Source organism: Cydia pomonella, chromosome 27 (genome assembly GCF_033807575.1).
Source record: "Cydia pomonella isolate Wapato2018A chromosome 27, ilCydPomo1, whole genome shotgun sequence".
In the NCBI taxonomy this organism is placed as follows: domain Eukaryota; kingdom Metazoa; phylum Arthropoda; class Insecta; order Lepidoptera; family Tortricidae; genus Cydia; species Cydia pomonella.
Window position 1 is genome coordinate 4,812,137 of NC_084729.1, and position 22,160 is coordinate 4,834,296.

Consider the following 22,160-nt stretch of genomic DNA (forward strand, 5'->3'; position numbering starts at 1 on the left):
CTATTTATTGTACATAATATGGTGGTGTATAGGTGATAATCTTAACTACATTTTTTACTAAATTAAACTTGTCTAAAACAATAAAAATTAAAAAATTATATATAAACTTGAACATATAAAAAAAAACAAAAGTTAGTCACCGGGCGAGATTCGAACCCGTAACACTCGTTTCTAGCCGTCCGCGTCTTAACCCGCTGGACCAGATGGACTGTGGCCGGCACCACGAAATTAGCGACCATATTCTGCGTCGAAAGAAAAACGCATGAAAACTCGAAAACACGCGTTTCCCCAAACATAAGACTAATCTAGATCGATTGTATACACCCAAAAACCCCCATATACCAAATTTCAGCGAAATCGTTAGAGCCGTTTCCGAGATCACAGAAATATATATATATATATATATATACAAGAATTGCTCGTTTAAAAGTATAAGATATAGATCGTGTCATTTACGATGGCGCTTGCCTTGACTCGTATTGTCACGTTATTAAAGGTTAGATTTGACAAATCTGCGCGTCATCGTGGATGCCACGAACTATACGGTTGTAATAAATAAATTCAGGGTACTAGACAAGATGCCAATCGCTCGCTCCGTAGAGATTTCTTGATTCATTTGTATCAAAGACAAAAGAAAAAAAAAGAAAGAAAGGTTGCCAGAGCTCAACGAGGGTGGGAGGGGGTTAGGGTCGGCAACGCGCATGTAACTCCTCTGGAGTTGCAGGCGTACATAGGCTACGGATACTGCTTACCATTAGGCAGGCCGTATGCTTGTTTGCCACCGACGTAGTATAAAATCAATTTTTTAAATATAGGTGGATTGTCAAAGTAAACTTTATAGCCACAGTAAATTTACTGTCACATGATTTTGTCGCCATTTGACTTTGATCCTTATTCTAAGCTTATTATTTAACTTACATTTGTTAAATATCAAAAAGTGCGGCATCTACTAGATCATAGGCCAAAGGTATGGCGGCATCTTTTCGAGTGATGGCGCCATAACCTTTGGCTCTAGTAGATGGCACCACTTCTTTCTAAAAGTTTTAATCATGTGTCGAAAGATGGCAGTAAATTTACTATAGCTACAAAGTTTACTACGACAATCCATCTCTATTTCAAATTCTCCTTGATTGATATCAAGGTGTCAAACACAAGGCTATTGAATTAGTTATATTTCAATATTTCCCACAAATAAAAAAAAAATACTTGAGAAAGTTGCAAAAGGTTAACGGTGGCTTCGGGGGCCACGTCTCATATCTCCACTTTCTCAAGTCGAATCCGGCCGCCGATTAAGCAAAAAACATCAAACACAAAATGTAATGGAATAATGAAGATGTCTGATGTCTATGTATTTCACAAATGTTATCATTCCTTCGTCATTTAACAAACATGGAATATTAAATTAAGTTATTCTTTATTTAAATAAACAAAGAATCTGTAGACAGGTTAATCTAATTTCTAACTTATCGCCATAGCTTTACGGTTGATATTCAAATGTAATGTTTTAATGGGATTACTTATTGAAATACAGGAATGAAGGTCTCTTGAATGGTTCTTGGAAACGGATTCTGATTCTCGGAAGGGGCCTGTATGGGTGTAGTTTGTATAAATATTTTGATTCCAGGCCATAAGATTTTTGATCAGGTTTTTCCTGTCGGTAAGAGATTTCTTTGTCTTGTTGTCTGGGCAGATTGTATTGTTAGATTTGAATAAAAATTTACTGGTGAGAAAATCTCCTTATTATGGTGGAAAAAATACAAAACCCCAATTTAGGTACGACAAAAAATGTATAATTTTCCATTGAGTAACGAAAATACCATACATTTTCGTAACTCGGTGGATTTTTTTAGGACACGCTGAACTTGTGCTTATTATCAGGGCCGGATTTAGGGGAGGGCAACCGGGGCTACTGCCCCGGGCCTCCACAAAAGAGGGGCCCCCACAATAGAGGCCAGGGGGCCTCCACTCCTTTATTGTCCGAGGCCTCCAGACCTCTAAATCCGGCATTGCTTATTATGTACAGAAAAGGAAATTAATGCGGTTATTATGTACATAAAAATAAATAAATAAATCATTGGCCCTAGTGAAAAAGGGTACAAGTCTCTGGCAGCGCAGGTGTAAAGGGGTGTAAGTTCCACGTAACACTTATGCCCTTATACACCTAAACTGCCAGAGACTTGTACCCTTTTTCACTAGGGCCACAGTAAATAAGCTAAATAGAGTTCTGGTTACGCTGGTTATAATATTAGCGGAAAATCGTTGAGCATTAGACTTTTTGTTGGTTTGGAGTGAGCACTCTTAGTCTTCTTTTTAATTCTCATTGACCGAACACACCGTTGGACGTTCGCCAAATCGTCACCGAGGTCATATTGCAACTTAACACTTATTTAGGTATCTACAGTCAAAAGATTTAATTTGTGAACCATTTCGCACCTTGTCCCAGTGAGAAACAACATGAAAGTCGCTAGAGACTAGAGACCTCCTATTATGAAAGGTGAAGGTAAGGAATACCATTTCCATGTACCAAAAAGTGTCCGTCAAAAAATCTTAAATAGGTGGCGCTACCATACCTAGAATATTTGAAAAAAAATCAATCCTAGACAGCGCACTTCACTCCGTCAATAACGCCTAGGTTCTAGCTACTTTGGAGAGATTTAGAACTATTATTTATAGCTGACAGCTGGACACTTTTACAACAGAGGACCTACCGCGAACCATGTTCGTCGTGTTGCCTCTCTGTCGCACTTATAAATTTTTACGTAAGTGTGACGGGGCGGCAACACGTCGAACGTGGTTCGCGGTAGGCCCTCAGGGCGGCTACCGGGAAAATCGAAATTCGTCAATTGCGAGCATTTTTCTCTGTCACTCTAATTACGTCTTACTAAGAGTAAAAGAGAAAGATCCCCGCAATTTGCGAATTTCGGTTTTCGCGGTAGGCCCCCAGTTCTGCCTATGGAGATTTTATTCCTTACCTCCACCTTCCATACCTCATACTATTGTCAGTGTGACTAGGTACGAAGTGGGTCCCAAATTAAATATTTTGACTGTATTACTAATTATTCTTCTTTGAGGTTTTATTACTGCATTAAACATATATTGATAAACCGATTAAATATAACAAAATGACATGAAAGTTTTTTTTTTTTTATTCCGAAAAGGTAAGCATTTGACCACAATCTCACCTGATGGAAAGTGCCGATGCAGTCTAGGATGGAACATGCTTACCTAAAAGATGTCTATTCACTCTCGATTTAAAAAGGTCCAAGTTATAGTGGACTGGGAATAGATTTGCAGGAAGTGAATTCCACTCCTTAGCCGTTCGCATGATAAAGCTGGATGCGTAGCGTTTAGTGCGAATCAGTGGTAAAGTAACGATGTAAGGGTAAAACGCAAGTCCGCGTCTAGTCCCACGGTTGCAGAACGGAGATGGGGGGATAAGATTATGTAATGTTTAAAAATTAACAAATTTTTATTTAATCTAATATCACAATTTGACAGTCTTCATATCATTCAACAATTAAATTAATATTAAACTTAATAATAATTACTTAGTCAAGTCAGGTCGTAGGTTCTATCACAAAGATTTTTACTGATACAAAAGTTGTATGCTTCATGTTCCATATACAGGTGGATTTTCTTTTTGGATCAGTGAGGGCAGCTACCAGATCCCTTGCAGCTACGCGTAAACGGCCTTAGGAGACCTTCCCTAGATGTCAAGCATTTTTGGTCCCTTACAAGCTTTTGATCCTCGATAGATAGATTGCCATAAAAAAAAAGTTTAACAAAAATAACCTTTTTCTCGCACCCTGTATGTTTTTTCGAAAATCTGTTAACGCCAATCTTCATTAATTTGAAATAGAGGGAAGGTCTTTTAAGACCTTTTTCGCGTAGCAGCACAGGATCTGGCAGCTGCCCAAACTTAACCATAAAGGAAATCCACCCTGTATACTAATTGAACGTCTCTTTAATGTTGAATTACTTACAATATAATTTAACGTCACAGTTTTGCATAATTCTATGTAATATTCAGAAAAAAAGTTATAAGAAACATGCAAAGAATACGCGGTCTCTTCAAGGTGATTTCGATCCCTATTTATTTATTTTACTTTTTTTAGGGTTCCGTAGCCAAATGGCAAAAAACGGAACCCTTATAGATTCGTCATGTCCGTCTGTCTGTCCGATTATGTCACAGCCACTTTTTCCGAAACTATAAGAGCTATACTGTTCAAACTTGGTAAGTAGATGTATTCTATGAACCGCATTAAGATTTTTACACAAAACTAGAAAAAAAAAACAATAAATTTTGGGGGTTCCCCATACTTAGAACTGAAACTCAAAAAATCTTTTTTCATCAAACCATACGTGTGGGGTATCTATGGATAGGTCTTTAAAAATAATATCGAGGTTTCTAATATCATTTTTTTCTAAACTGAATAGTTTGCGCGAGAGACACTTCCAAAGTGGTAAAATGTGTCCCCCCCCCCCGTAACTTCTAATATAACAGAATGAAAAATCTAAAAAAAATATATGATATACACTGCCATGCAAACTTCCACCGAAAATTGGTTTGAACGAGATCTAGTAAGTAGTTTTTTTTAATACGTCATAAAATTAAAAAAAATATTTTTTTTTTTCATCAAACCCATACGTGTGGGGCATCTATGGATAGGTCTTCAAAAATGATATTTAAGTTTCTAATATCATTTTTTTCTAAACAGAATAGTTTGCGCGAGACACTTCCAAAGTGAAAAAATGTGTCCCCCCCCCCCCCCTGTAACTTCTAAAATAACAGAATGAAAAATCTAAAAAAAATATATGATATACATTACCATGCAAACTTCCACCGAAAATTGGTTTCAACGAGATCTAGTAAGCAGTTTTTTTAATACGTCATAAAATTAAAAAAAAAAAAAATTATCAAACCCATACGTGTGGGGTATCTATGGATAGGACTTCAAAAATGATATTTAGGTTCCTAATATCATTTTTTTGTAAACAGAATAGTTTGCGCGAGAGACACTTCCAAAGTGAAAAAATGTGTCCCCCCCCCCTGTAACTTCTAAAATAACAGAATGAAAAATCTAAAAAAATATATATGATATACATTCAAACTTCCACCGAAAATTGGTTTGAACGAGATCTAGTAAGTAGTTTTTTTTAATACGTCATAAATGGTACGGAACCCTTCATGGGCGAGTCCGACTCGCACTTGGCCGCTTTTTTCATGGTTGAATTTTACATAAAACAAGATCTGGGTCTTTTATCTTTCTTTAGTTACGGCCGAAACTAGGACCAAAAACGATCTTTCCGTTTCGTCAAAAAAACATGTTTCGATCGGACACTACTATATTATTTACCTTTGTTTTAATATAAAAAATTTATACGCTCATTTTATTTTAAACAATTTAATTGATATTTTTTTATAAAACTGTGATCATTATTATACAAAATGTTGATTGTTATATTTTCATACTTAACTATAATGATTTATACGCATATTTTATTTTATTTTATACAGTTAATATTTATTTTGATAATTACTTCCAGATTGTATTGTTCCCAGTAACTTTGGAAAAATACCCGGTAGTATTGGGAATATTACCGGTAAGATTGGGAATTTATTCTATCAGAGAATCCTTGACTGTTTTATGAAATAATAGCATTATTATTTATTAAAGTATTTAACAAGAAAAAAACGTAAACATTCTAATTATTTTTTCAAACTTACTCAATCTTACCGATCACGGGTAATATTACTGGTAGCGTTACCCATCACTAGTTCTGCCTTATGAGATTCTGTGCCTTGCCTCTACCTTCCATAGTCCCGGCCTCTGTAGCAATGTACTATTTTACGAAGTTTCTAGTCGCTAGCTGAAAATTAAATTAAACGTATACAACAAAAAGGGTGTAATGAAAGTCAGTTGTAAATAAAACTCTATATTAATATAATATAATAATCCATTATTGTGTGAATATGTTGCACTCCCGGCTTAAGGCTTGAGCCGCTTGTAGTTGGCGAGGTGGCTGTTCAGATGTTGCGCCAGCTGGTCGGCGCGCGCGAACGACGCCTGCAACCAAAAACGCAATTTAAATAGTACATTGTTTATACAAAAAATTCAAACGACAAATAATAGTTATTTTATAATAATTTTTTGGACCCGGGTACGTCCTTAAACTACGTCCAAAAGAGAGGTATGGGCATTGTGAATGTCATCTCGCTTTGTGTGGTAGGGCACAGCCAGTGGATGTCATTCCAGATCTAGAGCAGAGCCCAACTGGAGAAGTACCTCCACCTTACAGAAAACAGCAGCCAAATAACACTAGAACCTACTCATAGTGTTGTGTTCCTGCCGGTGAGTAAGGTTGCCAGAGCTCAACGAGGGGGGCGGGGCGGGTTCGAGTTTCGGCAACGCGCATGTAACTCATCTGGAGTTGCAGGCGTACATAGGCTACGGAGGCTGCTTACCATCAGGCGGGCCGTATGCTTGTTTGCCACCGACGTAGTATAAAAAAAATAGACATATTTACTTAAATGTTCCCAATAGGGAGTATTACTGCAATGTTCTGCCGCCAGAGTGCAGCACTAGCACCTTTTATAATCCATAGAGTAACCTATACATACTGTGATACAACTGTTTTTTAATAAGTTTTCACAGATAATTTGGTTATCTGCCACTTCATCGCTCGAATATGCAAGAGAGATAGAGAGGTTAGATAACGAAATTTCGATTTTCTTGTTGAAAAGAAAACTTGAGTTCCGGTTACTCTAGTTACAATATTAGCGGAAAATCGTTGAGCATTAGACTTTTTGTTTACTGCGACATCTATTCTCGAGTAGTAGCGTACTGATGAGAGTTGCGCTACTTGACGCTAGACGTAGACTACGAAAATAATAGTATTTTTGGTAACAAAACCGTTGTATGGAGTGAGCACTCGTGGTCTTCTTAATTCTCTTTGGTAATACAAATTTATATATGCCTCCAACTCGGCCATCCTGACCGAGTCTGTGTCCACGTATCTCTCAACTTGCGAATGGAACAGAATTATTTAAATCAAAATCAAATGACGCATCTATACAGATGGCGCGCATGGTTGTGCGCATGCCTGGTGAGCGAGTGCGCGTGTGTGAAGCACTCGCCGCTCTGGTTGCAGCTATGAAACTCATCTTTACAAACAGTAATTTATATCGTTCCGAGTCGGCCGTCCTGACTAAGCGAGTGTTCCCGTGTTAGTTCTCACCTTCCAAACGACGCATCTATACAGTTGGCGCGCATGGTTGTGCGCATGCCTGGCCAACGAGTGCACATGCATGAAGCACTTGCCGCTCTGGGAAGTCATCTTTACAAACAGTAATTTATATCGTTCCGAGTCGGCCGTCCTGACTAAGCGAGTGTCAGGTCTCACCTTGCAGACGACGCACCGGTAGAGCTGGCGCGCGTGGTTGTGCGCGTGGCGGGGGAGCGAGTGTCCCCGCGTCAGGTCTCACCTTGCAGACGACGCACCGGTAGAGCTGGCGCGCGTGGTTGTGCGCGTGGCGGGGGAGCGAGTGTCCCCGCGTCAGGTCTCACCTTGCAGACGACGCACCGGTAGAGCTGGCGCGCGTGGTTGTGCGCGTGGCGGGGGAGCGAGTGTCCCCGCGTCAGGTCTCACCTTGCAGACGACGCACCGGTAGAGCTGGCGCGCGTGGTTGTGCGCGTGGCGGGGGAGCGAGTGTCCCCGCGTCAGGTCTCACCTTGCAGACGACGCACCGGTAGAGCTGGCGCGCGTGGTTGTGCGCGTGGCGGGGGAGCGAGTGTCCCCGCGTCAGGTCTCACCTTGCAGACGACGCACCGGTAGAGCTGGCGCGCGTGGTTGTGCGCGTGGCGGGGGAGCGAGTGTCCCCGCGTCAGGTCTCACCTTGCAGACGACGCACCGGTAGAGCTGGCGCGCGTGGTTGTGCGCGTGGCGGGGGAGCGAGTGTCCCCGCGTCAGGTCTCACCTTGCAGACGACGCACCGGTAGAGCTGGCGCGCGTGGTTGTGCGCGTGGCGGGGGAGCGAGTGTCCCCGCGTCAGGTCTCACCTTGCAGACGACGCACCGGTAGAGCTGGCGCGCGTGGTTGTGCGCGTGGCGGGGGAGCGAGTGTCCCCGCGTCAGGTCTCACCTTGCAGACGACGCACCGGTAGAGCTGGCGCGCGTGGTTGTGCGCGTGGCGGGGGAGCGAGTGTCCCCGCGTCAGGTCTCACCTTGCAGACGACGCACCGGTAGAGCTGGCGCGCGTGGTTGTGCGCGTGGCGGGGGAGCGAGTGTCCCCGCGTCAGGTCTCACCTTGCAGACGACGCACCGGTAGAGCTGGCGCGCGTGGTTGTGCGCGTGGCGGGGGAGCGAGTGTCCCCGCGTCAGGTCTCACCTTGCAGACGACGCACCGGTAGAGCTGGCGCGCGTGGTTGTGCGCGTGGCGGGGGAGCGAGTGTCCCCGCGTCAGGTCTCACCTTGCAGACGACGCACCGGTAGAGCTGGCGCGCGTGGTTGTGCGCGTGGCGGGGGAGCGAGTGTCCCCGCGTCAGGTCTCACCTTGCAGACGACGCACCGGTAGAGCTGGCGCGCGTGGTTGTGCGCGTGGCGGGGGAGCGAGTGTCCCCGCGTCAGGTCTCACCTTGCAGACGACGCACCGGTAGAGCTGGCGCGCGTGGTTGTGCGCGTGGCGGGGGAGCGAGTGTCCCCGCGTCAGGTCTCACCTTGCAGACGACGCACCGGTAGAGCTGGCGCGCGTGGTTGTGCGCGTGGCGGGGGAGCGAGTGTCCCCGCGTCAGGTCTCACCTTGCAGACGACGCACCGGTAGAGCTGGCGCGCGTGGTTGTGCGCGTGGCGGGTGAGCGAGTGCGCGTGCGTGAAGCGCTTGCCGCACTGGCTGCAGGCGTGCGCGCCGCCCGCGTCGGCGCGCGCGCAGGCCAGGCGGTGCCGCGCCAGCTGCTCGTAGCGCTGGAACGACGAGCCGCAGTCTGTGCAACGACCTGGAATACAATTTTCATATTATTGTATCATTAAAACAAATAGACATTATAGCTAAGGGTGGGAGGAAATATTTTATTACTCATAAGCCGGGAAATAACGAATTTACCAATAAAATCAGTTTATTTTACAGATCCATCAGGAAAATCTACAAGCCCCGAGAAGCTAGTTTTCCTTCGAAGATGTAAAATAAGCTGGTAAGTAAAAAGTAGACTATCCACGTTGTACTAGCTTGTCAGTAATGATGGATAGATATCTCTATAAGCTCGACTTGACATAGGACTTGGCATGATAGTACAGTCATTATATCCAAAAAACCGACCCTACCCGTGAATAATCAGTTCTTGGATTTCTTTTTCGTAGGTCCCTGGGGGGGGGTCACTGGGAATGTAAATTAAAAAAGTAGACTGAATCAGGCTCCTGTGTATATTCGCAAAACGGTGTTTCTTGAATAACTCGGCCATTTTTGATTTTACAGTAAAACCGTGAGGACAAAAATTGTAGGAAATTTGATTCTCTACAAATTTGGTCCCAAAATTTTTCTTCTAGGATCGATATTTTGGAAATTAAACCTGAAAAACGCGACAAATTCAAAATATTATCATTATCTCCTATGTTCCACGTTTTACGGCAAGAATGAAGAGAAACAAAGTTGTAGAGAATCAAATTCTGAATAATTTTGGTTCCCACCTTTTTGCCCCCAAAATTGATATTTTGGAAATTAAACCTGAAAAACGCGACAAATTCAAAATATTATTACCAGCTCTGTCGTCGGCGGAGTGCGTGGCAGCGTGGTGCGCCAGCTCCGCGTCATCCTCGAAGCACTTGCGGCACACCTCGCAGCGCACCGTCATGGCGCCGCGGTGCGCGCTCGCTCTGGAAATACATGATGGTATTAAAAGTTTATCCACCAATGGGGTAGGCCGGTCGAAGTATTTTACAGATGGCGCAAGCGTAGGGTTTCTTGTCAATTCCTAGAATTGGATACTTAACTCATGTTGGATATTATAACAAAATTTAGCTAAATGGATTGAAAATGAGCCATCTATTATAAAAAAGTTGAATTTAAAAAGACATTGAGATTATAAAAATATACAAGGCTAAAGGCTCAAAAATACTTTTTTTTATAACTTCCAAAAAGAAAATGGTACCTTTCGATTCCTAACATTTTGTTGAAAAATTAATTGTAAAACAACTATATCCATAAACGCAATATTTCAGGGTCAAAATAGCAGTTTTCAAAGTACCTCCACCTTACAGAAAACCGCAGCCAAATAACACTTGACCCTACTCATAGTGTTGTGTTCCTGCCGGTGAGTAAGGTTGCCAGAGCTCAACGAGGGGGGTGGGGTTAGGGTCGGCAACGCGCATGTGACTCCTCTGGAGTTGCAGGTGTACATAGGCTACGGAGACTGCTTACCATCAGGCAGGCCGTATGCTTGTTTGCCACCGACGTAGTATTAAAAAAAAAATGTTCTATACATTTAGGACAAACTCGCGGCGTGGTCCTACAACTTGTAGCAGCGCGTGGTCCGCCTGGTTGCTGGTGGGTATAAGTTACAGAGTGCTCACTTGTGGTCCCACAGCTTCTCGCGGCGGTTGAAGGTCATGTCGCAGCAGTCGCACTCGTAGCGGTCGGAGCTGCGCGTGCGCTGCCGCGAGCCGCCGCCGCCGCCGCCGCCGCGGGCTTGGTGAGAACGCCGGTGAATCCTGCAATAATCGTATTTTATTAGCATTGCTCCCTGGCGCCAATGACCTTTTTTTTGCTTTTGTTTTATGTTTTTTGCAGCTTATCATATTAACAGCAACGGCTTTAAGCAATATATCCTATATTTACTTCAAAGTTTATTGTCTTGGAGATATTTTGCATCAAAGATGAACAATTTTAGGCCAAAAAACTGGTTTTCTGGTCATCACTTTTGTGTTAATTAATATAAAATTAAAATATCTGACCAGTTTTTAGAGACGTCGAAGACGAGCTCAAATACGTAGAATTCTTATATGTAAGACCCTTCACGGCAATAGAGTAACGAAAAAAGTGTTTTATTAGACGATGTTTAAACACAATATGAAAAAGTATTGATTTCTTTCAAAATCCAGCAGACCAGGATGGAGATAAAATATAAAAGAACCGATAGCCGTTTATCTTAAAATTCTATCTGTAGTGCAGATGTAGGAGTAACGACTCAAAACATATCAAAAATCGATGAAAACCGCGGGGAGCCCCTTAAGGTGGTTCGACTAGGTTACCCAAAGCTTAAACCTCACTAGATGGCGCCACAATTGCAAATTTTGAGTTTTAATTTTTTTGTGAAGTAGTCTTTGGTATTTCTATACTGTAAATTATGTTTAGCGCACTCTTTAAATAAATATTGAACTATTAAAACAAACAATGAACACTTCATTGTACAAAAACTACCCCTTAATGTCGACAGAATGTTTCTTGACTCTATTTCTAACTATCACTCACACATTCAAACAGTCGTACTGGGATCCTTGTAGTAGACAATTTGGCACAGCGTGAGTAGGCTTCAATAGCGTTGCGGTATGTACGTGGAAATACATGCAAGAGGATGTGGGTTCGAGACTCATTAATTTTTTTCTGGTTATCAGTATTATCAAGTACCTATTATTAATAAATTATTTTATGAGAAATATGAGCGTTTTTCCATAAAAATATTAAAAATCTGATTCTCACACATCATGATATTTTTGGGTTCTTCCAACTCAGAATCACTAGCATAATCAATCCTCGTGCTATAAAAACCCGAAAATTTGTATTGAAATTTTAGTTTTACACTGAAATTTCTTTCACACTAAAATGTGACGTAATGGTATGGATATTTTAGGATATCTTTTTTTAATGCTAGGGTGGAGAAGATTCTAAGTAGAATGAACCTAAGAGGGTCCAAATTTGTAAGCCAGATTTTCCGGTATTTTTTTCAAAAAAAAAACGCTGTTTTCCCTTACTGCCCAGCCTTTAAAAAAGTAGGTACTATTTTACAGTAGAATTAAAACCTTTTTTTACGATACATTTAATTAAATTACACTGAGTTACAAAATTGCATGGCCTTCTATTTATAACCATTATAAAAAGAAATGAGATATTTACCATGTTTGTTTATATTATTGATTTCCCGATATTTTGACACAACTAGAAGTTTCACACAATGCCTAGGGATAGAAAATTATTTATTTATTTTATTCATTGTCAATTTCATTCAACGGATCACATCATATCCAATTTATGTGTTTAGGTATGTATTGCATTGTTTTCTACCTAGTTGGTTATTAAATTCTGTTACTGCAATAATCTTTATCTACATAAAATATACCAACGAAAGTTTAATAAAGTATATATTATAAAATAATAAGTAAAATGAAGTACACAAAATCAGGAATCACATATGACAATATCATTCAAAATCGCCTCCTCTGGCTTTGACACAGGCCCTGAAACGACGAGGCCAGTCATCAATAGCGGCACGCACGATTGTCATGTCTAATTCCGTCACTGTCTTAACTATGGCCCGCTTGAGGGAGTTAAGATTTGTGTGGGGTTTAGCACAGGCTTTCTCCTCAATAACCTGCTATATGGCATAATCCAGGGGGTTAAGGTCCGGGCTGGAGGAAGGCCAGTCTTCGTGGGCAATAAAGTCAATTTTGTTCCTTCGAAACCAGGCTTGAGTTGTTTTTGCCTTATGTGCAGGAGCTGAGTCTTGTTCAAAGATCCATGGCTGGTTTTGAAATAGGGTGTGGCTTAAGGGCTTCACTATTGGTTCGAGAACGGTTTCCAGTTTCCGGTTTTCACACCTTTTTCACAGAAATGAATCTGTGTTAGCCCTGAGTATGACACACCCAAAATTATGTTTGGCGGGTGCCCACATTTGTGCAACGCAATAGGGTTGTTTCCATCTACAAATCTTAGGGCATAATTGTATCCCAATAATTTATTTTGGATTATAAGAACACGTTAAACTACTTTTAGGGGACCTGTAATGACCATATTTTTGTAAATATTGAATTTAAAATATCTTTTGGCACACGTCACGTGACCAAACTCGAAACGTCATTGAAGATTCTGATGACGTCACAACTCTCGGATTGACACTGTTGACAGTTAGGCGATTAACAACAAATGACAAATATCAGTTGACAGTTCGTATCTTCTACGTGTGTATGTAGTTATGTGTCAAACCATAAACTGTGACGTCACACAATTTTCAAAGAGCGTTTAGGGCGCGAAAGCATCTGTCAAAATATATTTTGTTAATTTAACATATTTAAAGCCGTTTTTAGTATAAAAGCTGAATTTTAAGGCAACTTTTAGTTAATATAGAAAGTAATACAAGCGTTTCAAAAAATTGGAATACTATTCTCTTTTAGGCCCCAATTCATTATAGATACGACGAGATAAGCGTTATGTGTGGTATATAATTATAGCTCGAAAATCCACCACATTATGCCATTTTTGATTTTTTCGGTAGCATTTGTTTTAACGGGAATAAAGAGGTTGCAAATCGAGTAACAGAACTTCAGAACTGATATCATTTGATATTTACCAGTCGCTTTTCGGTGAAGGAAAACATCGTGAGGAAACTGGACTAATCCCAACAAGGCTTAGTTTTACCCTCTGGGTTGGAAGGTCAGATGGCAGTGGCTTTCGTAAAAACTAGTGCCTACGCCAAATCTTGGGATTAGTTGTCAAAGCGGACCCCAGGCTCCATTGAGCCGTGGCAATATGCTGGGACAACGCTAGGAAGAAAGAAAGAAATCGAGTAACAGAACTTAGTAACCAACTAGGTATAATAGTTATGATGTAAATGTCCATATCATGTTGGAGTCATATATTAGCCAACTAATTATTCAAGATCAATACACTTAGCTCCCTTAGGTATTCGCCTAAGTACAATCTCGGGCAAAATTGAGTTTTATAAAAATGAACTAGTTTCTAGGTCATATTTTCTATGAATTGGTCATTTTTGTAGACTCCAATTACAGTTACACTTTTCCTGGTTTTTCGCGGACCAGAATATCGATGATTTTTGTAACTTGATTAAGACGTCGCTATCATTTTCAATCCAAAAACACATAAAATCACAATTCAGAACATGCGGCAGCGTTGTTTTCTATCAAGTACGTCAAGCACCAGGGCGGCTACCGGGAAAATCGAAATTCGTCAATTTCGGGCATTTTTTCTGTCACTCTAATTACGTCTTAGTGAGAGTAAAAGAGAAAGATCCCCGCAATTTGCGAATTTAGGTTTTCGCGGTAGGCCCCCAGGTCCTGTCAAGTTTCAGCAGTGTTGCCAGGCGAGCGGAAGAGAATTATCGTACTTGAGTGTCAATATTATTGTACCGTTGAAAAAAATATCGTACGCCAATCAAAAAGGCAGCCCCTAAAAATGTCTAGCAAAATAAGCTTAAATTTCGAATTAATAATAAAAAAAATACAATTTTCGTCTAAATTGCGCAAAAAATCTGTTTATGTTTGTGTATTTTTGGGATAGACTCAAACGGTATACAGGAAATTGAGACATTTTAAACTTTAAACTTACACCAAGGAGCCGAACACCCAAAATATACTAATTTTAGCCTATTTCTGAGAGAAAGTGTCATATTTTGCTTCAAATTACTAGACTTTTAAGGTGGCATCATCCAAGGGCTGAAATTATAGTACTTTAGTGTACGATAATGCTCTTTGGAACATTATGTCATACCGGGGCCCAAATTATCGTACATGTACGACAATTATCGTACGCCTGGTCACACTGAGTGTCAGTGTCGACAGAGTCAGCTAAAAACGCGTCAAACATCGCAACGTCGCGCCGATGGCCGTCCGAAGCATGGAGTGGCAACGCCGCAATGCATTTGTACACGACATTTGTAACACACACATGAGTAAAATTTATAAAAATATAACGTTGATTATTGCATGATTTCTGTATGAAACAAAGTTTTTCTATTAATTTAGCGCAAATGAATATTCGAAAGTAGATAGATGCGCAACTATTTATGTAATAATATTGTGTAATTAATTAATAAATAGCGATTGTTTTTTGTATGAAAATCGAACCACCTTAAACATAACCATGCAGAGGGCCTGTCGCCAAAATCGAAATATCGAATCGTTGTTTGTCTCTATCGCTCTTGCATATTCAAGCGACAAAGACGCAGAAATTACATTAATACGCGCTGATAATTTTCAGACTCGCTGATCTGATCCTGCCGCGGCGGGATCGGAACAGCCGCGTTCCGTTCCGGATCCGGACGAGACAGCGTCCTAGTAAGTATACGCGGTAATATTACGAAAATTGGCTTGATTATAGCCTTTATCTTCAATACTACTAATGTTACATTTATGAATCGACACACTTTAACGTAAGCCGTGTAAAGTATCACTTTTTGCAGATGTGTGTGTGTAAATAACTTAACATAGTTCAGCGAAAAGCAATACACAGCAAAATCATATTCGAAAACTTCTTCTTGGCAAAATTTTGGCACACTTCAACGTGACTCTCGTACCCCCTGGAGTGGTAGGCCGTCGGCTCCCAACCGATTACCTCACTTAAATTTCAAATTTGATTAATTGAAATAAGAGGTAGAGTACCACTTCTTGAAGAGGTAGAGTACCACTTCTTGCAGATGTGGCACTGGAAGCTCTTGTCCAGCGACCCGTTTTCCGACTAGCTGATCTCTTCCTTCGTAACCGAACGCGACTGTTGTCCGTTCCGGATCCGACTCGGACGGGATCGCGCCCGAGTATCACCACGCGGTGATAATGATGACAATAATGGTCAGTATTATGGCGCTGATGAACACACGTTATCTTATGGAATGCCGCACATTAATTCTAGCGGCAGCCGTTTGAACTAATTTTACTCAATAAGATTTTACGTAGAAAAACCCACATAAAGAGGGCAGCACCATGCACCTATACTTGGCGCAAAACTAAGTGGCGAGTCAGGTCATAATGCCATCTCTTTCACTCTTGGTTGGTCTTAACAAGGGTAAAGGAGAAAGCATTATGATCTCAGTAGCCAGTTAGTTTTGCGGCAAGCATAGCGAATATTTCAATATTTGCTTATAAGAAGTAACTCACTTCAGCGTAACTCTCGTGGAGTACCACTTCTTGCAGATGTGGCACTGGAAGCTCTTGTCCGGCGACTCGTTCTCGGACTAGCTGATCTCTTCCTTCAGATCCGAACCCGACTGTTGTCCGTTCCGGATCCGACTCTGATCCGGACGGGATCGCGCCCGAGTATCACCATGCGGTGATAAAATTGACAATAATGGCCATTATTATGTGACATGAAGTGGCGCTGATTATCACAAACACACGCTGTCTTATGGAATGCCGCACATTAATGCTAGCGGCAGCCGTTTGAACTAATTTTACTCCATAAGATTTAACGTAGAAAAAAAAAAAAACACATAAGGAGAGCAGTTACTGGTACTGTACCAGTTGTGCACCTAGCGAATATTGCAATATTTGCTTATAAGAATGTACTCACTTCAGCGTAACCCTCGTGGAGTACCACTTCTTGCAGATGTGGCACTGGAAGCTCTTGTCCGGCGACTCGTTCTCGGACTCACTGATCTCGTCCTGCCGCGGCGGGATCGGCACGGCGGCCGCGTTCCGTTCCGGATCCGACTCGGATCCGGACGAGACGGCGCCGGAGTACGACCACGCGCCGAAAGATCTGAGGAAGAGGTTTAAAATTAAACATTTTTCATTAAACCGAAATTCTCAAAAAATACGTAGACTAGGCGCTAGATGCTGGACGAACTGCCTGGCTCACCTGTCATCCTCGGCAGGCTGGAGTGGGTTGGCGTCGGTTCTCTTCTCCGGCTCGGACTCGCTGTCAGAACTGTCTGAAGAGCTGGACGATGAGCTGGACGACGAGCTGGACCCGCTGGACGAACTGCCTGCAATGTTATTGAGAATTAGTACAATGTCACAACTTCCCAGGAGCACTCGGGTACGTGAGGTCGCTAGTCCCCAACAGCAATTATTTATTATTATTATTTCAGTTTTTAAATCGGTCTCCTCTGACTTCAAGTATCTCGGTTCGCTCGTGCAGTGCGATGGCGATATTGACCGTGACGTGAAAAACCGGATTAGCACAGGATGGATGAAATGGCGACAGGTCTCGGGAACAATTTGTGACGCCCGGATGCCCCTCTGACTGAAGGGTCTCTCTCTTCTTCCTCGCGTTGTCCCGGCATTTTGCCACGGCTCAAGGGAGCCTGGGGTCCGCTTGACAACTAATCCCAAGATTTGGCGTAGGCACTAGTTTTTACGAAAGCGACTGCCATCTGACCTCCCAACCCAGAGGGTAAACTAGGCCTTGTTGGGATTAGTCCGGTTTCCTCACGATGTTTTCCTTCACCGAAAAGCGACTGGTAAATATCAAATAATATTTCGTACATAAGTTCCGAAAAACTCATTGGTACGAGCCGGGTTTGAACCCGCGACCTCCGGATTGCAAGTCGCACGCTCTTACCGCTAGGCCACCAGCGCTTTTTTCCCTCCCCCTCTGACTGAAGGGTAAAATTTATAAAGCCATCATAAGACCTGCGGTCATGTATGGATCAGAGTGTTGGGCCCTAAAAGTGACGGATGAAAAGAGATTGCATGTAGCGGAAATGAGAATGTTAAGATGGATGTGTGGTGTGACAAGAATGGATAGGATAAGGAATGAGTATATAAGAGGAAGCCTGAAAGTTGCACCCATAATAGAAAAAGTAAGAGCGAATCGCCTAGCGTGGTATGGGCATGTGATGCGGAGGGATGAAAGTCATGTGACGAGAAAGGTATTACGAATGAATGTGGAGGGATGGAACGGGAGAGGAAAACCTAGGAAAAGGTGGATGGATTGTGTGAGAGATGTCAGAGATGACATGAAACGAACGCGAGTGAACGATGAGAACGGGTGTCAGAAAGATATGGAAGAAAAAGACATGCTGCGCCGACCCCAAATGAATGGGATAAGGGCAAGCGAATGATGATTTCAATTTTTAAATCCTTAGATATAAATAAATAAATGGTCGTACCAGAACCTGAACTGCTGCTGTCAGAGTCAGATCCCGAGCTGTCTTCGAGTTTCTCCACTCTGTCTGACTCCTTCACCGAGGCCCGACCTGAAAACATATTTACAACAATTATAAAGTATAATTAAGCCAACCTACGATTCTAGCGTAGTGGGTAGTGAAGTTCTGGGTTCTAATCCCGGTAAGGGCACTTATTTGTGTGATGAGCACAGATATTTGTTCCAGAGTCATGGGTGGTTCTACGTATTTAAGTATTTATATGTTATACACCGTGGGCTGATAAAACCCTGAAAGTGAAGAAATTTTAAGACTATCGCATTTGGAGACTAAAATGTGATACAAAGTTTCCTGAAATCGGTCTTGTTTTAGAGATAATGACAATTTTTGTAGAAAATTGTTTCTGTAATAACTTAGTGAAAAACGCATTTTTGGCTGCGACGCTGCCACTATGTGACTTGGTTTAGATATACCTGTTGGCAGACATAAAAGTTTTATAAGAAACTCACAATTTTTAGTCTAAATAAAAAAAAACTTTAGTTATTCGTTGTAACTAATTAGTTTTTTTTTCGACAAGATGTAAGAAGAAATAACGTGTCGTATGAAGAAAAAGCAAAAAAAAATTTTTGTCTGATAAAAAAAACATTTTTGCCGAATTTTCCCAAAACTTATATAAAATTTTTTGCTCCTCATGACCTCAGGAATGCGTGGTTAAAATCTGTCGGGTTTTACCAGCCCACGGTGTATATGTCGCAGTCGGGTCGTAAAATCCACCGTATTACGGCTAGCCGTTATCAAAACCAGGGCCGTTTTGAGATGCGGCGGACCAACGATTAGCCGGATTGAATGCGGCTGTATGAAAATCCGCCGGAATGTATTCGGCGCCAAACGTTTTTCAACACGGCTAGCCGTAATGTTACAGAATCACACACACAATGACTACACAGAATGTGTATGAGAATCGGGTGAGAATTGTGACCTGCAGACGAGGACATCCGGACATACGAGAGTAGTTTGCCCGAGACAAAAAGGAGACCTTCGCTAGTGCTTTAGTCAACAAGGTTTACCTTCAGAACTCCTCACAGAAAGCACTTCGTCGTCGTCTCTCGGCCGCTCGTCTGGCTTCTTGAAATTGGCCGCGAGCAAATGTGCTTCGTACAAGTCATCCTGTGGAAAATACTGTATTTTACTTTTCTACAACCATCTACCTTCCCTAAGATACCTTCGAGCAACGCCGGAAAGGTAGACGGCATTCATACTATTTCCCCTCTGCCGACGCATAGGTACAACTGTACATATGGCGGTGCATGTTGTGACTCGTCCGTACACAAAAAGAGATCGAGGTGTGCAAGATTTGTCTTTGACGTGTGTCATTATCTATGTATTTGTGTCGTCATTACAGATTGGATTTTGTATGTAGTGAGTGAGAAGTGCGACTGTGTGCACGTTTCCCCCCGCAAAAAATGGTAGAATGATTTGTTCGGTAAGATATCGCTTAAGCTCCTCCCTTCTGACGTGTCGGAAGCCGGTGTTGCTCGAAGTAAGATACATTTAAATCAATACCGTATTTAAATAGCTTCCTTCCAATAAAGTGTTTTCATCTATAGTTTTTTTGAACGAACTCCGTAACGGCCCAACTGATCACACTCAACATAATTTTCGTGGAAAGTATTTATTAACTTTGTTTGTTTGTATTGTGTGAATGTAAATACGCATGCATACGCTCACCCGTACAATGTTAACTTATTTACTCCTAATTCTCATGTAAGTCCCTAGACCCTACTCATAGTGTTGTGTTCCTGCCGGTGAGTAAGGTTGCAGAGCTCAACGAGGGGTGGGAGGGTGTTAGGGTCGGCAACGCGCATGTAACTCCTCTGGAGTTGCAGGCGTACATAGGCTACGGATACTGCTTACCATCAGGCAGGCCGTATGCTTGTTTGCCACCGACGTAGTATAAAATAAGTGAATTGTAAAAAATTCTTATGAGAAATAAAATTCTTTAAACCGAACTTTATCTAGATTTTTTCCCAATTTTTTGCTCGCCCGGTTCAAAAGTTAGAGGGGTATGAGGAGGGGGGAGACAATAGTTTTGACTTTCGAAGCGATTGTTTCTAAAAGTATTTACCTTATCAAAAAATGTTCTTAGCAATCTTAAGGTTATTTTTAAAGATCTATTTAATGATATGCTATGATGATTTTATTGAAAAAAAAAAAAAAATTCTTTTCGATGTTTAGTTACAGTGCCCCTCTTGAAAAATATTTTTATAAATTTTTACTTTTAAACTAATTAGCGGTTCACAAAATACACCTACGTTCCAATTGTTGTTAAAATATATAGTATAGTTTCGGAGTAAAATGGCTATGCATACGGACAAACAGACGGACATAACGAAACTATAAGGGTTCCGTTTTTGCCATTTCGGCTACGGAACCCTAAAAATTAGCAATATTATGTTCGAGGGAACTCGTCGATTACTTTTCTTATTTAATTAAACATACAAAATAATATAATTCAAACCCATGATATCGGCGTTCTCGGGCACGCGCATCCTTCTCGCTCACGTTTACGTCGTTTACGCTAAGTGGGAGTGAGAGGACTCGAACCTACTGGCCTTAAATGAAATATACATACCTTATCTATGTTAGCGTATTTCTCGTGTATATGTCGGAGTGCGCGGAGATTCTCGTCCAGACTCAGAGAATCTGAGGCTTGGCTCGGGGACCCTGCACAACAAAAATGGCTCATATGAAATAACCCGAGAATGGTGATCGAATACGAATATTAGTTTCAGATTAAACATTTTATATTATCGCGAGAAGTAGTATCGTAAATGTGGGTGTTATGGCTCAGTTTCATTGGTCGATATAAAGCAAAGACTCCCCGCAGGCGGTATAAAGACTAGTAAAACTCATAAGTAGATACTTCGGTCGATATACAGCATGCGGGTGACTCCCCGCAGGCGGTAAGGTGGTATAACGACTAGTGAAACTCATATCTCAATAGTTCGGTCTATATACAGCATGCGGGTGACTCCCCGCAGGCGGTAAGGTGGTATAACGACTAGTGAAACTCATATCTCGATAGTTTGGTCGATATACAGCATGCGGGTGACTCCCCGTTATCCAATTCTTTCTCAATTACTCAAAAGTTAACTGGAAGAGAACCCGGAAAAGGATAAGTTCGCCTTTGTACAAATGATGTGTGTTTTTTCCTGCTTTATGTTTCGTTTTGTACAATAATGTGTTTTACTACTACTACTACTATTGGTGGTAACTTTTTTCCTTCAAAATTAAATCTGAGCATAGATAAATAAGAAGTAATAGAGTGCTCACTCCATACATCAGTTTTGGTACCAAAATGCTTATTATTTTCGCAGTCGACATCTAGCATCGAGTAGCGGAACTCTCAGTACTGCTACTCGATAATAGATATCGCGGCAAACAAAAAGGGTAATGCTCAACGATTTTCAGCTAATATAACCAGAGTAAGCGTAGGAGTTGAAAATAGTTCCGGTTACTCTGGTTATAATATTAGCGGAAAATCGTCGAAATTCCCTGTCCCTCATTTTGATTGAAATTTCTGTTTTCCGATGTCAATTGATTCACGTACTTTCCTGCGTAAAGACGTGCCGTTGAGAGGACTTTGGGATTGTGGAGCTCAATCCAGTGGTTCGGTCCCGACTGTCGCAAATGTTCGGCTAAGTTTACGCGATTAAGTCTGTAATTTATTTGGATGTGTCTTTTAGCATTGCGTATAAGACTTAACACTTGTACAGACCGGGCTATCAAAATCACTGCCAACATAACTTGGTGTGACTAGTTGTCTTGTAGAGACTCCAGGATTACCTGCACTTTATGTGAATAATATTTATTTATTTAAACTTTATTGCACAATATAACAAATAAAGTACAAATGGCAACTTAATGCCTAAAGGCATTCTCTACCAGTCAACCATCAGGCTAAACAGAAACAGTAGTACGTGTAGGCATTAAACAAAAAAAAAACAGAATAATTAACTTAAAACGAGCAAAATAGCGATAAATAATATATACTAACGATTATAAACTTACTTAAATATACTATAATTAAATATACATAAGGCCTAGTTTACCCTCTGGG

General features: G+C 41.5%; 1 protein-coding gene and 1 long non-coding RNA gene across 9 annotated transcripts in view; one reads left to right on the top strand and one right to left on the bottom strand.

Annotated features, from left to right (window-relative positions):
- The window catches only part of LOC133532443 (uncharacterized), a 43,567-nt gene that overhangs the window by 17,196 nt on the left and 4,211 nt on the right, over positions 1 to 22,160 (top strand). The gene's annotated exons all lie outside the window — the stretch shown is intronic.
- Positions 5,922 to 22,160, bottom strand: part of LOC133532413 (zinc finger protein 37 homolog) — a 46,822-nt gene continuing 30,583 nt past the window's right edge. For all 8 annotated transcript variants that reach the window (XM_061871067.1, XM_061871066.1, XM_061871069.1 and 5 more), the window contains 9 exons: positions 20,673 to 20,764; positions 19,108 to 19,207; positions 18,047 to 18,133; positions 16,792 to 16,918; positions 16,504 to 16,692; positions 10,563 to 10,700; positions 9,751 to 9,866; positions 8,799 to 8,992; positions 5,922 to 6,068 (listed from right to left, as the gene is read on the bottom strand). In XM_061871067.1, coding sequence (XP_061727051.1) covers positions 5,991 to 6,068; positions 8,799 to 8,992; positions 9,751 to 9,866; positions 10,563 to 10,700; positions 16,504 to 16,692; positions 16,792 to 16,918; positions 18,047 to 18,133; positions 19,108 to 19,207; positions 20,673 to 20,764 — 1,121 coding nt within the window. In that variant the 3' untranslated portion in view covers positions 5,922 to 5,990. The remainder of the gene's footprint in view (positions 6,069 to 8,798; positions 8,993 to 9,750; positions 9,867 to 10,562; positions 10,701 to 16,503; positions 16,693 to 16,791; positions 16,919 to 18,046; positions 18,134 to 19,107; positions 19,208 to 20,672; positions 20,765 to 22,160) is intronic.